This window comes from Chenopodium album, chromosome 6 (genome assembly GCF_948465745.1).
Source record: "Chenopodium album chromosome 6, dcCheAlbu1.1, whole genome shotgun sequence".
Taxonomy (NCBI): Eukaryota; Viridiplantae; Streptophyta; class Magnoliopsida; order Caryophyllales; family Amaranthaceae; genus Chenopodium; species Chenopodium album.
In genome coordinates this window covers 75,899,542-75,919,571 of record NC_137839.1, presented here as the reverse complement: position 1 = coordinate 75,919,571, position 20,030 = coordinate 75,899,542, and the positions used below count along the sequence as shown (strand labels likewise).

At 31.0% G+C, this 20,030-nt stretch overlaps 2 protein-coding genes across 2 annotated transcripts; both read right to left on the bottom strand.

Annotated features, from left to right (window-relative positions):
• Window positions 1-6,941: 6,941 nt before the first annotated feature.
• On the bottom strand, window positions 6,942-9,487 carry LOC145637277 (putative terpene synthase 13). Its single transcript, XM_081688746.1, has 3 exons — window positions 9,257-9,487; window positions 8,701-8,965; window positions 6,942-7,460 (listed from the first exon to the last, which is right to left on the bottom strand). The coding sequence occupies exons 1-3, from the start codon at window positions 9,485-9,487 to the stop codon at window positions 7,009-7,011; spliced, it is 948 nt and encodes a 315-aa protein (XP_081544872.1). The 3' UTR covers window positions 6,942-7,008.
• Window positions 9,488-15,081: 5,594 nt separating this feature from the next.
• LOC145637276 ((3S,6E)-nerolidol synthase 1-like) lies at window positions 15,082-17,028 on the bottom strand. Its single transcript, XM_081688745.1, has 4 exons — window positions 16,809-17,028; window positions 16,223-16,361; window positions 15,735-15,983; window positions 15,082-15,342 (listed from the first exon to the last, which is right to left on the bottom strand). The coding sequence occupies exons 1-4, from the start codon at window positions 16,958-16,960 to the stop codon at window positions 15,082-15,084; spliced, it is 801 nt and encodes a 266-aa protein (XP_081544871.1). The 5' UTR covers window positions 16,961-17,028.
• Window positions 17,029-20,030: the final 3,002 nt, after the last annotated feature.

Here is a 20,030-nt window from a genome sequence, read left to right as displayed (position 1 = left end):
CTCTTCCGCTTTGTTTTCTATTTCGCAAATTTGTGAGATTAGGGCTTCAAAATTCTTAGATTAGGAGTTTTAGGCATGTTAGGTTTCCTTTTTTATTGTTTATATATATTGTCGTTATAATCGATGCAATGGCTAAGCTATTTTCTCCAATTGTTCTTGAGCTTATCACTAACAACTTACCACTTTAGTTCATATATTTTGAGCAATAGTTGTTGTTTACACCCGATTTACAATAAGGGCATGTTCAGATTTATTGAACTAAGTTGAATTGAAATGAACCGAATTGTTTATATATGAGAGAAAGAAATTAGGAACTGAATTGAACTGATTTGAGCTGAACTGATTTGAGCTGAATTGAATGAAACTGAAATTAAGCTGAAGAGAAAGAGCTTTAACTAGCTTTTGGACCCGTTCTACACACGGTTTGTGCTTAAGTTATTAGTTTTATTTAAAACTACGTACTTTACAAATTACTTGAATAAAATCATTTCGTCGTGTTTTGATGTGTTATAAGATTTTATGAATTAGTAGTAACAGTTGTAAAAGATGGCTTAAAATTGTAAAATCAAATCTCTACCCTTTATAATTTTACATTTTTCCATGCATCAAACAAGCCAAAGAGCTAGTTATTATAGATGAAATAACTTACCAGCAATTGTATGATATCCATTTTGTCTCAGTAAATAAAATCTATGAATACCATCTTCCAATTCATAATATTTTGCTGGTTGCTTTTGTTGTAATTATTCCTTCATGCTAATAACGTAGATCCTTGCTTTGCTTGTCATTCCCGTAATCTTTTGCTGTGGGATCCGATTTTCGATAAATAACATGACCAATATTCGTAATTATTAAACTTTTACACATTAATTATGGTTGTTATGAATTATGATATAAAGAGATCGTATTCCTTTTTTTTATTTTTTTTTTTATTTTGGAGTTGGATATACTTTATTTTCATAGAATAAAACAAATTCAACCATATATGTCATATTGTCATATCACCTCCATTTAGAGTGATGATGTAGCAATTTGTTGTAGCCGCGAGACTGATAGATTTTGTTTTGATTTATAAGATTGTATAGTAAGATAAATAATTGTTGCAATCTCGGATAATTCTTAACCAACGATCCGAACCAATTTCATGATACTCAATATTATCTTTAGATTAAACTCACAAAAGCTAATTAAAAAATCTCATAGTAGAAACTCATTATATTATTTATATAATACATCCTATATTATATTAAAGTAGATTTTTTTTTTTTGAGGTTTTCCCTCCTAAACTCAATTTTACTTATTTTTTTTGTTGCAAGATTAATTTTATTAATTTATCTACAAACTTCATTATTTATGGTTGACAATTAGCTTACATTCGGTATTAATTTTAAAAATCGAGCATGCTCAGACATTATCTAGAAAAATTATATTCTATATTTTTTTAAATCCAAAAGTACAACACAAGCTTATATAATAAGTGAAAGGGTTGATCTTTCAAAAAAAAAAAAAAAGTGAAAGGGTTGACAAAATAGCCTAGAAAATTTGGCTATTTCTGGGCTAGAAAATCATGAACTTAAAATTGTAGAAAGATTATTGACTTGTTTAGTGGATTTGGAGGTGGGAATTAATATACTACCTCCATTTCAAATTATCTGCAACAATTTGATATTAAGAAAAAAGACTTTTTTTTTGTGAAAAACTACCCTATATACATAATTTTTTGTGAAAAACTACCTTATAAAAAAAATATTGTAAGAAACAACCTTATAAAAGCTACACGTGCTTTAAGACACGTGCTTTAAACGTGGTTTTTTTTGGCCGAAAATAAAAAAGTCAACGCCAGAAAATGGTCTAAGGACCCTCCTCACAACCCAAACATAATATAAAAACCTTTTGTGCCACCATTTTTGTAAAAAGGCATTTGTCACAAAAAGGTCTACTTAAAAGACCTTCTTCACAAATTTTCCTACTCTAAGATAAAATGCAAAGTTTCTAACTGCATATAATTTTCTTATTTTAACATAAAGAAACTAATATATATAAATAAAGTAGGCATTTTTGGAGAGCATTGGGAGCGCCACATAAGAAAATGTATATTTTCGACCAATTAAAAATTAGATGTCTATTTTATTTTAGAATTAAAAAAATCACTCGCCACTTAAACAAAAGTGACGAGTGAAATTTTAAATTTTTGCCACGTAGGTAAAAACGACGAATAGTAATTTATTAAGATTTTAATTATTTAAGAATACTAAATTTTATCATTTTTATTTGTTACAAAACTAACAATTATCTTTAGATATTAGGATTTATATTATTTAAAAAACTAAAAATTATATTTTGATATTTAAAAAATATAAATTATCATTTGATGTTAATGGTTTTATGTAAATATTTGATGATATGATATTTTCATACAAAATTTTAAAACTTATAATGCAAGAAAAAAAATTAAGAGATCACCAAAAAAATCTAATCTAATAAATATAAATAAAGTAGGCATTTTTGTATATAAAATAAGTCACAAATAAATATAAATAAAGAGCATTTGACGCGCCACATAAGAAAAGGTATTATTTTGTCCAATGAAAAATTAGATTAATAATTTATTTTAGAATAAAAAATTTATTCGCCACCTAAGTAAAAGTGACGAATAAGATTTAAGAATTTTGACACATAGGTAAAAACAACGAATAGTGAATAATTAAAATTTAAATTACTTTTAAAAACCAATAGTTATCTTCTCTAAAAAAAACAATAAAAAAAACTAAGTAATAATTATCTTTTTTTTACATATATGGATGCAAATTTTTGATCTCGAATATCTTTAATCTCTCTTTAGAAAATGTTGTAAAAGTCTAATTTTAATAATGTACTCATTGAGACGAATAAAACTAAATCTCATATACTAATTTCCCACAATATTTTATAGTTAAACGATTATAAATGAGACTAACATTTTAAACAGAATGAGTATATTAAATAAACACATAGGCAAAAGACTTATTTTGATCAATTAAAAAACGAGATTTGTCATTTCTTTTTTGAATTAAAAATTTAAATTGTCACATAAGCAGAATTAGTGAATAAGGTTCGGGATTTTAAATTCATGCGTAAGTGCGTCACATAAAATAAATAAAACAACAAAAAATAACTTTAGTGTTAAAATTAAAAAAGTATCTTATGATATTAGGAATTTTATCCATATAACTACTAAATGATCTTCATAAATATACACAATTTTAAATTAAATAAAATAATTACTAGAACCGTGCATTAAATTTTGAATTACTAGAACCGTGCATTACTAGAACCGGGCTTACATCTAGTAATTAAATTAAATTTTGAAGAATAGTGATACTTAACTTTATTTGAAGTGTGAATTCCACTGAAAAAATTCTCCCTTAAGGAAGTAGGAATGTAATGTGGAATACTTTTAATCTTTTATACATCTTGTGAGTAATATTTTGCATAAATCTAGCATTTGAAACAATAGCAACAACATTATTATTCATCTCTAATATTTTAATTCTTGTTTTTGGAATGGCTCTGGACATGAACATGGCTGATTTAATTAGAGCTGTAAAAATGGCAGTTGGATGTCTTTGTTTTGATATTTTTTTTCTATGAGATATTTATATTTTGAGGTGCTTATGTTGTTGACAACGAGCAAAGGAATATGCTAAGCCAGATACATTATAATAGTCCATCACCATTCATAATAATTTTTCACAAACTAATAGTCACCACACAACAAAAATCTACATTATTTACCACATGCAACAAATTAATAAAGAGCCGGGGAGAGGGCCAGGCCTTCACCAGCCCCAAACACTGTATTCCTTTATTTTGATTTAAAGATCTATCATTTCCTCTTCTCAATTTCTTAACACTAATATTCAAATATACTATTAAGAAATTTCTCAAAATATTCAAACTGTATTTTATTTAAGAAATCTCCTTCCAATAAATTTATGACAAAATTGAAAAGGTTCATAGTATATACAAGTTCTATGCTATAATTTTTTTTTATATTAAAACCATGCATCGCACGGCGATAATCTAGTATATAATACTAAAATGTAAGCTTTTCACAATGGCCCTGTTTGGGAGAAAGCTGAAACTGATTGAGTTAGCTGATTTTGACTGGCTGATTTTGTTAACTGATTTGACTAACTTATTGTATTAACTGATTATATAAAAGTGTTTGGTAAATAGCTGATAGCTTAAAAGTGATTGAGTATGTGAAATGACCAATAAGCTAATTGTGGGGTAGGTAGTTTAGATAGAATTTTAAATTAAATGAGGTTTTAAGTGTCATTTCACAATAATTAATGAATAAGCTAATTGATAAAGCTCCTAAAATGAGATTTTTCAAAAAGAGCTTATTTAGTGGAATAAGCTCTTTCAATAAGCTTACTACCAAACACTTGTATTAGCTTGTTTGACTAGTCAATCAGCCAAAGTTAGTCAAAAAGCTAATATACCCCCAATAAGCTAACTACCAAACATGGCCAATATAAAAATAATAACACTTAAAAAAAAATACAGAGAAATAAGTATAATAATTTAACAATTTTTTGTTTTTTCAACTTTCAATCACAAGCTTTGAAACTTAAGAAATTCAAAATCCAAGCACACTTATCACACTGCCCGAGTTACCCCTGTAAGGTTGTAACACTAATGAATTAACCTCAACCACAGATAAAAGTTGATGTTTTGAAAATTAATTATCATAATTTTTGTTTTTTTTTTTTTTTTTTTTTTTTTTTTGTTTTTTGGACTTTACACTGACGCAAGCTAAGTCGAATAATTTTTATTCCATGACATATATAAGTCAAATTGTTTGTTTTTGAGTTTATGTAACGTGTACTAGGATCAATCCATTTGCTATCTCTATGAAGTCCTATTCATTAATATTTTCTCGGACTTAATTTACTTTTCCCATCTTTTTTTTTTTAATCATGCGACACTAATTTTTTGGTTCCACAATGAATTAATGAAGATGATGACTCTCATCCTGGCTATACATAATGGTAACCATCCTAGCTAAATTAAGGCAGGCTGCCTTGAAGTCATTTGAGAACGGAGATGTAGACGACATGTACTCCTTATTGAGACACTTCCATGCATCTGAAATCTTTTGACTAACATGTTGCCTCGCGATATTATATGACCTTATTTTATGCTCTTTCATATACCAATCTACATAGGAACTGTCTTCTCCATTTGGAGTCTTATCCTGTAAAACAAATATAATTTAAATTTGCATTAATTTGATCTCAAATATACGAGCATATTTTTTATTTTTTTCTGTTATGTAAAAGATTGTACGCAATCGAATTAAGTTGTTACATAGTAATAATTGAAAGTATGCTATGATATATGATAGAGTATAAAACATATTTCTAGGCATCAACCATCAGCTTAAGCTTTTGGTTGATTTGGTCCTCTAACATGATATCAGAGCTAGCGTGACACAAAGGTCACGGGTTCGAATCTCATCCGCCCCTCCTTTAAAGTGGAATGTGAGGGGGAGTGATAGAGTTTAAAACACATTTATTATGTTAAGAAAGGGCAAAGCAAGAAACTAGTGTGCATACCGTATGGTCACCTACATCATTCCATAGGCGAAGAATGGTGGACGTGGAAGATATAATTGAAGGAAGGCTAATTAACTCCTCAATACTCTTCTTGTTGATTTTTTTGCCCAAAAGAAAAAATGCGTGTGCCAAAACTACATGGGTTCCACAAGTAACAATACCGTTGTTTAGATACTCTTCAGAGTTAGGTGAGTAATTGTCAACTCTCCATTTCAACTCAATAAAGCGTGCATTGCACTGCTTTGCCCACTGCATCATCAATATCGAGTTAATAGTGTAGTTTGAACTAATAAATTAACAAATAAATTTATAAATATGACAATAAATTGACAAATAAATATATAAATATGATAATCGTCCTATTAATTTGTTCAAAAATATGCATGTGTAAAGCATAGGTATAAATAAATAGTATGGGGCAGTGGGGCATACTGTCACGTTGATAATATAATGAACTAGTAAGGTGACTATACGGTCAGGGATGGGGATTATTCCTCAACCGTCCATTGATAATATATAGTGGTTAATAAGATGAATTCATATACGAAGTATATACATTTTTTTTGATAATGTGAATGATAAAGAGTTATATATGTAGGTAGTTGTACCAATTTTTGTAAGCATCGTCCTGGGTTCCATCCATGCTTTGTTTGAATTTTGGAGCTAAATTCATTTGTGGCCTCCTTGAGAGCCTTGAAGCAAAGTTTCATGCAATTGGGTAATTGTGTAACATCAGCGGATTCCCAACTGTATGAAATGTTAACATATCGTAAATAGTATGATCAACAATAATAATAATGCCTTAAATGTTAGTTGAAGAAAGTTTAATTATTGTAAATTATATTAAATAAGTTCATGATGCAAAAATGGATCACCTTGCTTAAGGTAATAATGTTAGAAGCTGAATAAGACTATTCAAGTCGGGTTAGTTTTATATTCATGTATATGGAGTACCTGTTAACGGCGTTTTTGAATAAATAGAGCTCATCATACGTTCCATAAGCATCAAATATGTCATCAATCATATAGATAAATGATACTGCTTTTGCAAGCTCTAATCTTTCTTCGGACAAGTCTAGCCCAGGAAGAATTCCCATTGACCACTTACACCACTTATATGGCTCAATTCTTGCAAAGTGCAATTCCTCGTCCAAATTAAGCTCGTTCACCCATCTTGCAAAATCCACAATTTGTTTTGTAATCAGGTAAACATGGTAAATCACTAAAAGGAAAGATATTTGTGCGTGACAAATAAACATTAAATAATATCTTTTCTTTTATAGTACTCCATATTAGTTTAGATATACATAACAAATTAATACTTCTCTTTTAGCTTCGTAAATATAGTCCTTAGAGTTATGAATAGCGTTTCCTTTACAAAAATATGAAGATATACATGGTATTTCTATGATATGTGCCTTATAAATATTAGACGTACATGTATATTTATATACCTCGAAACTTGAGATATTTCCAATTGTTGTGAGATTTGAGCCAAGTTGATGTCGATTCTTGCAAGATCATATACCTCGTTTATCCAATCGTTGATATGATTGGATTTGTGGAGAAACATTAGGGATGATTTGAAATAAGGAAGAAACTTTTTGGCCATAACTCTTGGCAAGCTTTTATGATATGGATAACGAAGTGTGTTTCCTATTACCATACCCTCATGTTGTTCAACATTCTTCAACGAGGCCTTCAATAGTTTGCGACTAAATTTATTTGCGTCATCAAGGACATATTCACTTCTAGTGCTAAATTGAGACGCTTCAAATAGACTCATCAACCCTTTTATGTTTTTTGCAAGTTCTTGATTGAAATTCCCATTTTTGTCCTTGAATTTTTCCAAAGCATCTACATTGGGAATTTAAAAAATGGATAAGACAATCTAGCGATACAATTTGGTTACGCAATATATATATGTTTGATTTGTGCACAACATATATATGAACAACATATAGACATAGATATATATAAGAAAGTAACGTATATACATGGTTTAGTGAACATGATTTACTCCTTGGGACAATGAATTAAAATTTTTCTAGTTTAAAGAGAGATACCATAAAAATGGACCAAGGGTGTCAAAAACAAAAAGGGTCAAAAAAAAAAAAAAAAAAAAAAAAAAAAAAAAAAAAAAAAGGACCACAATACAAATTCTTCTCTGAAATTGCTTTTTCTCTGATATATAAGCTAAGTGGAGTTATGACTTTGACTTAATTAAGTTAGAATTGAGAATTGACTGAAATAGCTTTGACAATTATGTGCACAACATAAATTAAAAATATTTTATATCAGAGGAGGAGTTACACAAGATATATAGGTCTAGCCGCCTAATTACAGGTGATCATTGGATAGGCCAGGCCTAGCCTGAGCCTTAAAAGGGAGCCTATCAAGTTGGGTCGGGCTAAAGTTTGGACTGAAAATGCTTTTTCAAACCCGTAGATTTTGATCGGGCCTGCTTCACAGGCCAATTCAAAGTAGGCCAAAAAAACAACTTAAAATGTGTGAAATGCACGTTCCAGGCCCGCCCAAAAAATAATTTCGGGCCGAAATTCATACCCATGGCCTGCCCGAAACCAGGTCGGGCCTTGCCTATGCTCATCAGGTCTAATGCATAGGTGCCGCTGCATGCCCGCCAAATTTAAGGCATAAGAAAAAACATAGGTGTTAATGCACAATTAAGGTAGCTGGCATATTATATCGACATGATTATGAGGGGTGCAAATAAAATTAAGGTCAGTACTAAGAACATGAATTGAGAACTCAATATAATGCATAATGGTTTTTGGTCCTTTATGGAGGCTTTGCTCGTTGTAATTAGTTGACCTATGCGACATGGAAGGATTTTCATTGAGGTTTATAAGGGTCTGAGACCGTAAATTTGTAAAAAAATTAGTAGACATAGAGTTGTAAAGGTAGCATAAAAGGTTGTCACAATAGTTTAGTCGATATACTTTAAATAAAGGTTAAAAGTTTAAATCTTAATCCTCTGTACTTTTTAGTCTAATCCGCCACTACATACCATACCAGGTTTCAACTTATTATAATCTTATTTTTACCTTATCTCAGATAAATATAAAAAATTAAGTACCTGAAGATACATAGTATCCTTGTTGTCTCAACAGGCGAAAGCGAAGAGCTAGATCATGAAGATTATCAGTACCTTCTCCGATCGTACTATAATATAAATCATAATGCTTTTCTAAAGCAGCACCGATTTCATCCCGAAAATAATATTCAAGACCTATTCGTTGTATAGCATCAATTATAATTGATTCATCTATATCACCATTTCTTTTACTTGCCATTATTTTCATCTTAATCTTTTTCACCAACTCTTCAAGCTGATTTTCATCCTGAAAAAAAAAGAAAGAAAAGAATTAAATATTTGACTATATTTGTTATAAACACTAGGCAAAAATTAATCCACTTTATGTAGAATGTATTCTCCTAATGGATATGCAAAAACATAAAAAATTGCAAGCAAGCGGTTCTACAATACATACATATATAGTTTTTATATATGGAAAAACATATTCATGTAGGATTTTTAATATCCATTTATGTATATAAAATCGTGTAAAAAAAATGAAAAAAAAAGTACTAATTAAACATGCGCTAAATATGTATTAAAGTGAAGACTCAACTGATGTAGAAGAGATTTGATCATCGACGAAGCTGATATCTTTTGAAATGGCATGCACAATACAATGAATATCTTTAAATCCCTTATTTTTTATATCACCAATAATATATCTCTTTGAATTATAAGTAGAGATGACAACAGAAGTAGCCATATTGGGTATTCGAGTTTCCTTATTTGTGATGAACGACGACACTGAAAGCACGTTGAGCGGAAGGGCACTATAAGCAACCATAGTGTGGAGTTTTCTTTCTTTGTACCTCCAACTATGGTACAAGTATATAAAACGTATGCAGGCATTATAGAAGCGATAAGGCTGGCCTAGTTCCTCTTTAATTTTGTACATAATTAGCAGAACAAATAAAAGGACATTAGTTTTCTAATACCTCGTGGTGCCTTGCTTGAGAGATTGGGAATAGGACCATGTGGAAAATACTTTTGGCAACATAAAGGTACGTATATTTTGGTTGTTGTGGTCACTGATGAATCTTAACTGGTCCTACAACATATATACCCGCGATATTTTGGCAAGTGTACAAGGGTCATTTTATGGGAACTACTACTACTAAATTTTAACTCCTAAAAAGTAGGATGTTAACGGGACGGGAGAAACAGATGGTTTTTCCATTTTATTCCCGCCTAACATTCTCATTCTCATCCCCATCCCCATCCCCGCAGGCCGCGACGGGCTCTAAATTCATCCATATTCGTGCTCCAACGGGTACTATTCTAAAACAAACAAAAAAAAGTACAAAAGTAATTTATATTCAACCAAAAAAAATTGAAGTGATGAAGTGAGCATTAATTAGTATGATGATTAATTTACTACTTAATGGTGCTAAAATTTTACATTGAATAACTAGCTTAGTACAGATGTAGAAGTACCCATGGCTAGGGTTGTACAGAGTGCGGTTTACAGATTGAAAATTGCGGTGTAGTTTTTGAAAATGATCAAACCGCGATTTTCGGTTTGGTGCGGTTTCCAAAAATATTTAGAGCTTAATGCGGTTTGGGTTTTTTTTTACTGTTTTTTAATAAAAAAAAATATATAAAGGAACTAAAATATATGAGCTAATCTTTGACTATTAGTTAATTAAAGGTTAAAAATAAAGTGTTTAATATATGAATTATAAATTAATAATTACAAAATAAAATAAAAGTTTTGTTTTACCAAAAAATATTACAGAGTATTATTTTTAATAAAATATGGTTAAACCGCAAACCACACCACACCGTATTTTACGGTGCGATTTGAAAAAACTATAAACCTCACCGCAAACACTCCTACCCATGGTTAATTTGTTGTAAAGCTAGGCAAATAAACTCAAGTGTTTTGAAGAGAGACGTGTTCTACATAATTTTTGTGATATTTCTCATTAATGCAACTAGAAATTAAATACGGTTACAATGCAAACTTCTAACTACTACAAAATTCTAATTTAAAATGCTATTTTTATTAGGGAATTAATATATATGCCATTATGGCACTAACAACTAACCACTTTAGTCGTCCATTAATTTTGAGCAAAATTTTTGTTTACATCCAATTTATAATAATACTCCGTATTAGTGTACATCAAATAGTCCTAGGATTTGTCCTAAGTCATATACTTCCTTCGTTCTTTTTTTTATTGCACCATAAGAGGTTTCACGCTTATCAATGCATTACTATTGCTATTAATATCTTTAATTATACTTTTGTACGGAGTAAAAATTATAAAAAAAAATTGATATTTGAATAGTAGATTTCAAGAATACGAATCCAACTAGATCCAGGCCACATAACTATGTTTTTCCTGATAGATAAATCACAAAAGATGGTCAAAGAAGATTAAGTGAATAGTATAAAAGTCCTTATGGTGCAATAAAAGAAAAACGGAGGAAGTATATTCAATGATAGTGGCAATAATGAATTTTAATTTTCTTTTTTTTTTTGATTAAATCTGATATTTGGATTTTATTAAAAAGTGATTTTAATAAAATAATTATGAAAATAAAAAAAGTTCAAAAAAATGAGAAAATAATTTTCAAATAAAAGAAAACTAATTAAAAAAAATAAAAAACACTCAAAAAAGAGGTTTGACCAAGCATTTAAAATAAAAGAAAATTCAGTCAATAAGATTTAAAAATAGTGATGGTCCATTTAAGCTAGGGGTGTCAATCGGGTTTTCGGTTCAGTTTTGGGTTCGATTTATCGGTTTTCGGTTTGTAACGGGTCGGTTTTTAACGGGTTGAAATTATTAACGGGTCAGTTCGGGTCGGTTTTAAATAATTTCTGGTCGATTCGGTTTGGTTTATTTTTATTACAGTTTCTTTTCGGGTCGGATTCTAATCGGGTCGGGTTATAATTGGTTCGGGTCATAATCGGTTCGGGTTAAATTGGGTCGGTTTAAAAATGGGGTTTGTCAGTTTAAAGCGGGTTTTGGATCAACACATATCGGGTCCTAATCGGGTCGGGTTGTAATCGGTTCAAGTTGAACTTAGTCGGCTTGACAACTAGTTTTTCCAGTTTTAAACAGGCTTCGTTAATGTATATCGTCTATTATATCCTCAATACTCTTTAATTATTATTTAGTAGGTCATACGGAGTATTAATTAGTTGTTTAACTTTATGTCTCTTTTTGTATAATGATTTTAAGGATCAAATAATAATAACAAATCTAGAGCTAGCTTTTTATTTAGATTTTTAATTTTTTTTTAATACAATATAGTGTTCCATAAGCCATTACTCGTTAGAGGACAATAATATTGTAGCATAAGAGTTTCAATGACATCAAAATTCCAAACCTTTTCAATATAAATACTTTATAATTCAAATTAAACCTTTTGTTTTACTATTGATAAAATATACCAAAAAAAAGAGAAAAAAAAATTATACGATCATAACGGGTTACGGACTTACGGATTATAAACGGTTCAGTTATATCCGATTACGGTTTGTAAACGGTTCGTTCATAACTAATTACGGGTTATAAACGGTTCAATCCTAACCAGTTACAGGTTGTAAACGATTTGGGTTTATCGGGTTTTTGTTGGGTTTAAACGGTTTCGGTTTACAATGCGCCGGGTTGCTATCGGGTTCAAAAGTACTCGGTTCGGGTTGTTCTTGGTTTCGGGTTGTATCAGTTCGGCTTGATATTGGGTACGGTTCATTAACAGTTCTCAAACATTCGGATCGGTTCTGTATCTGGTTTTTTAAAAATCGGGTCGGGTTGGTTTACGATTTTAAAATATCAGGTTCTTAGTGGTTCGGTTTACAATTGATATGCTTGGGAGATCTGGTTTATTGGAAGGATGGAGCGGAAGGTCGATTTACAATTAGATCAGCAATAAGCTAGAATCATGAAGCATGGCACAGACACAATTGATGATGAGTGCTAGGATGTGGTGTGGAAGGCTCTAGTGCAGCATCGAATTAGATCATTCATGTGGCTTGCTTGCCATGAGCATTTGCTTGGTAACTTGAATAGATTTAAGAGAAAAATAGCTCCAGACCTAAATGTTTTATTTGCGGGGCTGAAGAGGAGACTAATTTGCATATGCTAAGGGATCGCCTGGCTGCAAAAGTGGTATGGAGGAAAACTCTTCCACCTTTGGTTTATCACCAATTTTACAGTGATAACATAAAGGAATGGATAGTCTAAAACATGAAGGACCCTGATCAAGATGATGCCGAGAGCTGGGTAGTCTACTTTGGGGTCACTCTATATGTTGGATGTTTAATAGAAGGGATGGACTTCCTCTTTATTTTGTGCTTTTCTTCAAGTACGATATGAGGAAGCAAGGAGAGCTCTGATGAGCAACCTGGAAAAAAGTAGCAGCAGTAATCAACCGAGGGTACAAACCAATGTCAGTTGGATCAAGTCTGGATTTAATTGGGTGGCCGATATGCTTTGAATTGTGATGGCGCCGCAAAGGGGTGCCCTAGACTAGCAAGTGGTGGAGCAATAATCAGGAATTATACAGGGAAGTGTGTCTTAACCTTCGCCAGTAACGAACTTTAGCTATTGCACAGTGTTTCGAGCAGAGGTAATAGCATTAACTAGAGGCTTAGAAATTGCTCGAAATTTGCAAATTTCGAAGCTAGAAGTTCATATGGACAACTTGGCGGCCTGTGTTCAAGCATTGCAAAAACAAGAAGTGCCAAGAGGGGAGAACATCCATGACATTATCTATTGTCGTAATATGCTTAATGATTCAAGGTGGGAGGTAAAGGTGACACATGTGTATCGCGAAGGAAATCGAGCAGCGTATTGCTTGGCCAATCGCGGAGTAATTATATAAGACTCTCAACTTGGTTTCTTTAATAATATTCTGGTAGAACTTAGTCGTATTTTAGAGGAGGATACTAGGGGTGTGGCATTACCACGCTTTGTCCCTTCGTAATTAGGTGTCTTTTTTTTCCTATAGCTGCTAGCTAGTTGTTCTTTGTTTTTCGTTTTTTTCTCAGTTTGGTAATGTACCTCATTCGAATTTAAAAAAAATCTAACATTTTTGTAAGTGTTATATTCTGTTATATTTCCTTTGAAATAAGTCATAACCCCCTCAGTTATATAGAAGTTGATTTTTTTTTTGGAAAATGGCATCTATAAGTAAAATTGTTTTTTACTTTACGTAAACTAACGTTTCCGTCCTAGGATCAATCAATTTTTTATCTCTAGCAATTTCTTAATGATTTTCTCGGGCAAAGAGACGTTCAAAACCCGGAAATCCTATGTGCCCTATCGGGCATGGCCACGCCCAACGGGCAAGCAAGCTCAGCCAAATGATGTTGCTCGCGCTCGACTGGACAAGCTTGTCCGGTCTATCCGAGCACTTGGGAGTTCCCCATTTTCTTGAAATTGTACTTTTTCCCCCTCCTTTGCCCCTTGGCAACTAGAGCAAGTGGGATATTCACCAAAATACTCCTTTTTCTTGATGTTTAAAAATGTAATATTTGTTTTCTTTTCTTTAACACAACAAAATATATGTGTGTGTGTATATATATATATATATATATATATATATATATATATATATATATATATATATATATATAAAAGGTGAAATTACTATATGAGTCATGATCAATACTTTTTAAGATGAAATTCATGAAGTGGTAGCAAAACAATTGATAAAAATGATAGCTAGTTAAATAAAATAAAACTTTTTTGAAAGGAGTACTCTAATAAACTAATGAAAGAGAAGTTGTTAAACCCAAATTTCCCTTATTTGTAAGAAAAAAGGGTGGAAAATAATTCAATTTATATCTATTAACAATTAACATGATTGATATTAAATTATCTTACTACGTTTTTAGTCGTTGATAATTTGGTCCAAAATAAAACAAATTAAAATGTGTGGATCATTGGCAGATCTATGAAGGGGCCTGTATGGCAACGCCCCCCCCCCCCCCCCCCCCCCTCCCAAATTTTATTTTTTTTATTTTTTTATTGAAATAAATATGTAAATTTATAGGTTAAATATAATTTTAATGCAAAAAATAACATCAAATTTGCTTTGTCATAGTGGTAATGCATTGATTTTGGACTAAAAGTCTTAGGTTCAAGCCCTTATACAAGCATTTTTTTTATTTAGTGCCCCTCCACACTAAATATTCTACATCCGCCACTGGTGTGGATGGTCATCAGGATGCAAGTCAAATTGTTTTTTACTTTACTCTGATCTGTAGTCCTTTTGAACTAAACAGTACATTTGCTATCTCTAGGAAGTCCTATTATTTATTTTATCGGTTCTAATTACTTGTCCCATCTAATTTTTTGCGAGGACTTTTTGAATCAATTGGGCATCTAGACTAAGTAAATTTCATCATGGGCGCGGCAACAAATTTTAGGGTTCCACCATGAACTGAAGATGATGACTCTCATCCTGGCTATACATAATGGGAACCAACCTCGCTAAATTAAGGCAGGCTTCCTTGAAGTCTTTTGAGAATGGAGATGTAGACGACATGTACTCCTTATTGAGACACTTCCATGCATCCGAAATCTTTTGACTAACATGCTTCCTCGCAATATCATAAGAGCTTATTTTATGTTCTTTCATGTACCAATCTACGTAGGAACCATCTTCTCCATTTGGAGTCCTATCCTGCAAAAATCATATCTCGAATAATTAAATTAAATTTACGTTTGATATCTATATAATCCCTTTGTCCCAGTTTACCTGCAGCATTTTAAGTGGACACGGTTACATATATACATGTTTGACTGTCGATATATTTTATTATATATTTATAAAAGTTATAAAAAGTTTATATTAAGAAACTCTACATTAAAATAGACCCAACAACATGTTACATTATTAAATTAACTTTTATATAGTAGCTAAAAAGGATGGTCAAAGTGAGATATGTGAATAGTACAAAAAGTCAAATCGCTGCAAGTAATTTGGAACCGAGTCCCTCAATTAAAAAACAAACAAGGGACAAATAAACCACATAAAATATTATCGTGTTAAATGCAAGAAAAGAATGTGCATACCATATGGTTCCCTGCATCATTCCATAGGCGAAGAATGGTAGCCGTGGAAGATATAATTGAAGGAAGGCTATTCAATTCCTCAAGACTCCTCTTACTGATTTCTGTACCCATTAGAAAAAATGCGTGTGCCAAAACTACATGGGTTCCTGAACTAGCTATTCCATTGTTTAGATACTCCTCGGGGCTAGGTGAGTATTTGTCAACACTCCATTTCAACTCAATAAAGTACGCGTTGCATTGTTCAGCCCACTGCATCATCAATGTCGAGTTAAAAGTGTAATTTGAACTAATAACATGGCAATTAATCTGTTCAAATTAAATATGCATGTGGATGCACATCGAGCCTAGGTACAAAACTTAATACGGTCACGTTGATATATTATTAATGTAACAATCAATATAAGATGAATAATAGAGTTAACGTCCAGTACTCCAGTGTAATAAATACAAGTATATATTACAAGTATATAATAACTATAAAAATGTACCAATTTTCGTAAAAATTGCTCAGGGTTCCATCCATGCTTTGTTTGAAATTTGGAGCAAAAATCATTTGTTGTCTTCAGAAGAGCCTTGAAGCAAACTTTCATGCAGTTGGGTAATTGTGTAACATCAGCGGATTCCCATCTGTAATGCAATATTAACATATTCTATCAAATGTAAAACAATAATAATGCCTTATATATGTTAGATATTGCAAATTACACTACAAGTTCATGATGAAAATTTGTTCTATTTTACTACTAGATTATTTTCCTAATTATGTTAGAAAACTTAATACGATAATTAAGACCCTGTTCACATCACCTTAAAAAAAATAATATTCAGTAAAAATAATTTCAGTTCAGTAAAATTAATTATAGTTCAATAAAAATAAGTTTAGTTCAGCAAAAGTAATTACAGTTCAGTAATAATAATTTAATTTCAGTAAAAAATAATTTAATTTCAGTAAAAATAATTTCAGTTCAGTAAAAATAATTCCAATTCGGTAAAAATGGGATATATTTTGCATATCAATATTCAAGTAAGTCAAATAAGTAAATTAAGTTGGCAAGTCGATTTTACAAGACGTACCTATTAATGGCTTCTGTGAATAGACATAGCTCATCGTACGTTCCATAAGCATCAAAAATGTCATCAATCATGTAGATAAATGATATTACTTTTGCAAGCTCTAATCTCTCTTCGGACATATCTAACCCAGGGAGAATTCCCATTGACCACATACACCACTTGAATGGTTCAATTCTTGCAAAGTGCAATTCCTTGTCCAAATTAACTTCGTTTCCCCATCTTGCAAAATTCCAAAATTTGTTATGTAATTAGATAGACATGGTATCACTAAAAAAATTATGCTACTATCTTGGCAATGAAATATCACGTAAAGATCTTAATTTAATGTGATCGTCCCCACCCACCCACCCGGCTACTCCTTAAAAAAAAAGTCAAAACAGAAAGAGTTTTGAAGATGGCTTGAAGGAAGTACAGCTATTACTATGATTTATTATGCTAGAATAATTGAACATTAACTTTTTCACAATATGTAACGAACTTTTGAATTGTATTACAAAACATATTCTTATTAGCATATGCATATTACCACAGTGCGTACGCACATAAAGTTAAAAAGTTATGGATTTCAAAAATTAAACCAAATACATGTGTTGTTAAGCATAATATTGTATAGCTAATGGGCCAATTTTATTGGCCCCAATCTCTCGTTAGGTTGTATATATATACTTGTTCATATAGTAATACAACTAATGGTAAATTAATTCCTGACATGGTATCAGAGCCTCTAAACTTCTAAATCCTAAATTTTTTTTCATTATCCAAGTTTCAATTGATCTTTATTATTGTTAAACTTACTTCGAAATTTGTTGTATTTCATTTTTGTAAGCCGTATGAGCCATGTCAAAATTCCTTCTAGCTAGCTCTTGTACCTCATCCAACCATTCGTTCACGTTGTCCAAATCTTGAAGAAGATTCAAAGAAACGTCGACATTGAGAAGGAAGTTTTGAACCAAAAGGCTTGAGAAGTTCTTATGATAAGGATTATGCATTGATGTATTCTCCATTATCATTCGAGCTTTTGAGTGTTCCACAATGTAGTTTAATGAGGCTTTTAGGAGCAACTCACTAACATTATTACAAGCTTCATTTATTAACATCTCTTCTTCTGGCTCTTGCGTTATTAGCTGAGAAGATTTATCCTTGAATTTCGTTTCGATATCTGTTCAACATTTATAGATCAAAGGGGAGATATTTACGTAGTTGTATGTACGGACTAAAAAATCCAAATGGATGGTCTAAAGTTTCACTAACACCAAACATATCCAAATGGACGTTATCCATGATACTCAGCTCCTTGTGTAAAAAAATTAAACACACATTATTTCACAGTATTTAATAAATGTGAGTTTCACATAGCTAGATTTGAGAGATTATTAGAAGTGTAATTATGTAAGCCATGTATTTTTAAAAAAGGCAATAGTACAACTTTCAACTTTTTTTTTTCCGATTATAATGTTGCAAATATTGTGATATTTTCATTTTAAAAAAGTGTTGCAAGTATTAAAAACAGAGGAAGTATAACCTATACTTTGTACATGTCATAGTCATTCTAACGATAAATTTAGCAAGTACAAAAAATTATAGAATAACCCTTTTGACCATTAGATCAATACACCGTAACAAAAAGCTAATTTTCAAATAAAATTGCCCCTGATATAGAGGCTTTGCAGTGTGGACTAAAAATCTACAAAGTATTCGTAAACTCAAATTAGCCCATTGTCGTCACGTGTCACACTTCTCATTAATTTTTTTTTTCTCATTTATATAAATATTAGTTTAAATTATAAAAATTTATCCTTAAATCTAACTCATTACCTATGTTCAACATTATTTCGCTTGTATTTACTATCAATTTGCAAAAATATATAATCAAATGTTCACCCCTTCAATCTCTCTCCCTTGTAAACGTACTCTTTATTTGTTGAATAAGCATAGCATATGACAAACATAAAAACACATACGAAGTATATGCAAGTATATTTCTTACTCCGTTCTATATAGTTTTCGAGCCGAACGGGCCAAAAAGCTAGTTATTATAGATGAAATAACTTACCAGCAGTTGTATGATATCCGTTTTGTCTCAGTAAATAAAATCTATGAATACCATCTTCCAATTCAAAAGATTTTGTAGGTAGCTTTTGTAATGCTTGTAATTCCTTCATGCTAACGTACATCCTTGCTTTGCTTGTCATAAGTCCCATAATCTTTTGCTGTGGAATCCGATTTTTGATAAATAACATGACCAATAATTTGTAATTACGTATTAAACTTTTACACGTTAATAACGATTGTTAACTTGTTATAATTTTTTTTTTTTTTTTTTTTTTTTTTTTTTTTTTTTTTTGTGTGTGTGTGTGTGTGTGTGTATGGAGTTGGATATACGTAGTATTAATTTCATAGAATGTAAACATGTACAAAAAAGTATTATCGCTGGAATATGCATCAGCTTCATTTTAGAGTGATGATCTGATCTTGAATACAATTTGTTGTAGCCACGAGAATGATTTTTTGTTTAATTTATAAAATTATATAATAAGAAAAATAATTATAATTGTTGCAATCTTAGAAAATAATTTTTTATCAACGAACCAATTTCATGATACTCAACGTTATCTTTAGATTAAACTCACAAAACAAAACTAGAAGGGTTGACAAAATAGCCTAGAAAATTTGACTATTTCTAACCTAGATTACCATGAATTTAAAATTGTAGAAAGATGGAAAGAAAGATTATTGATTGTTTAGTGCGTGGATTTGGAAGTGGGAATTAATTTACTCGATTCATTCCAAATTATCTGCAACGATTTGATATATGTGAGTAAAAAAATCTCTAATTAATTAAAATGATTTAAAACGGAGGTATGGTAGTACTCTAAAACAAAATGCAAAGTTTAATTTCTAACTACATATAGTTTTACTATTATTTTAACATATAGAATAATTAAATTAAATTATCAAAAATAATGAAACTTAACTGTATTTGAAGTGTGAAGTCCACTGAAAGAATTCTCCCTCAAGGAAGTAGGACTATAATGTGGAGTACTTTGCATAAATCTAGCATTTGAAATAATTGCAACAACATTATTGTTCATCAATATTTTAGTTCTTGTTTTTGGTATGGCTCTAAACATGAACATGGCTGCTTAGAGGCTAGAGCTGCAAAATTGGCAGTTGTATGTCTTTGTTTTTGGTTTCTTTCTATGAGATATTTATATTTTGAGG

Excerpts from the sequence above, each read along its gene's own strand:
- LOC145637277 (XM_081688746.1), bottom strand. The coding sequence starts at position 9,487 with ATGGTTGCTTATAGTGCCCTTCCGCTCAACGTGCTTTCAGTGTCGTCG. Across the intron at positions 8,966-9,256 it reads ATCAAATCTCTTCTACATCA|GATGAAAATCAGCTTGAAGA; the intron begins GTTGAGTCTTCA and ends TTTTTTTTTCAG. Across the intron at positions 7,461-8,700 it reads AGGATACTATGTATCTTCAG|ATGCTTTGGAAAAATTCAAG; the intron begins GTACTTAATTTT and ends TTCCCAATGTAG.
- LOC145637276 (XM_081688745.1), bottom strand. The coding sequence starts at position 16,960 with ATGTGGTCAATGGGAATTCTCCCTGGGTTAGATATGTCCGAAGAGAGA. Across the intron at positions 16,362-16,808 it reads TTCACAGAAGCCATTAATAG|ATGGGAATCCGCTGATGTTA; the intron begins GTACGTCTTGTA and ends ATTGCATTACAG. Across the intron at positions 15,343-15,734 it reads ATGATGCAGGGAACCATATG|GATAGGACTCCAAATGGAGA; the intron begins GTATGCACATTC and ends TGATTTTTGCAG.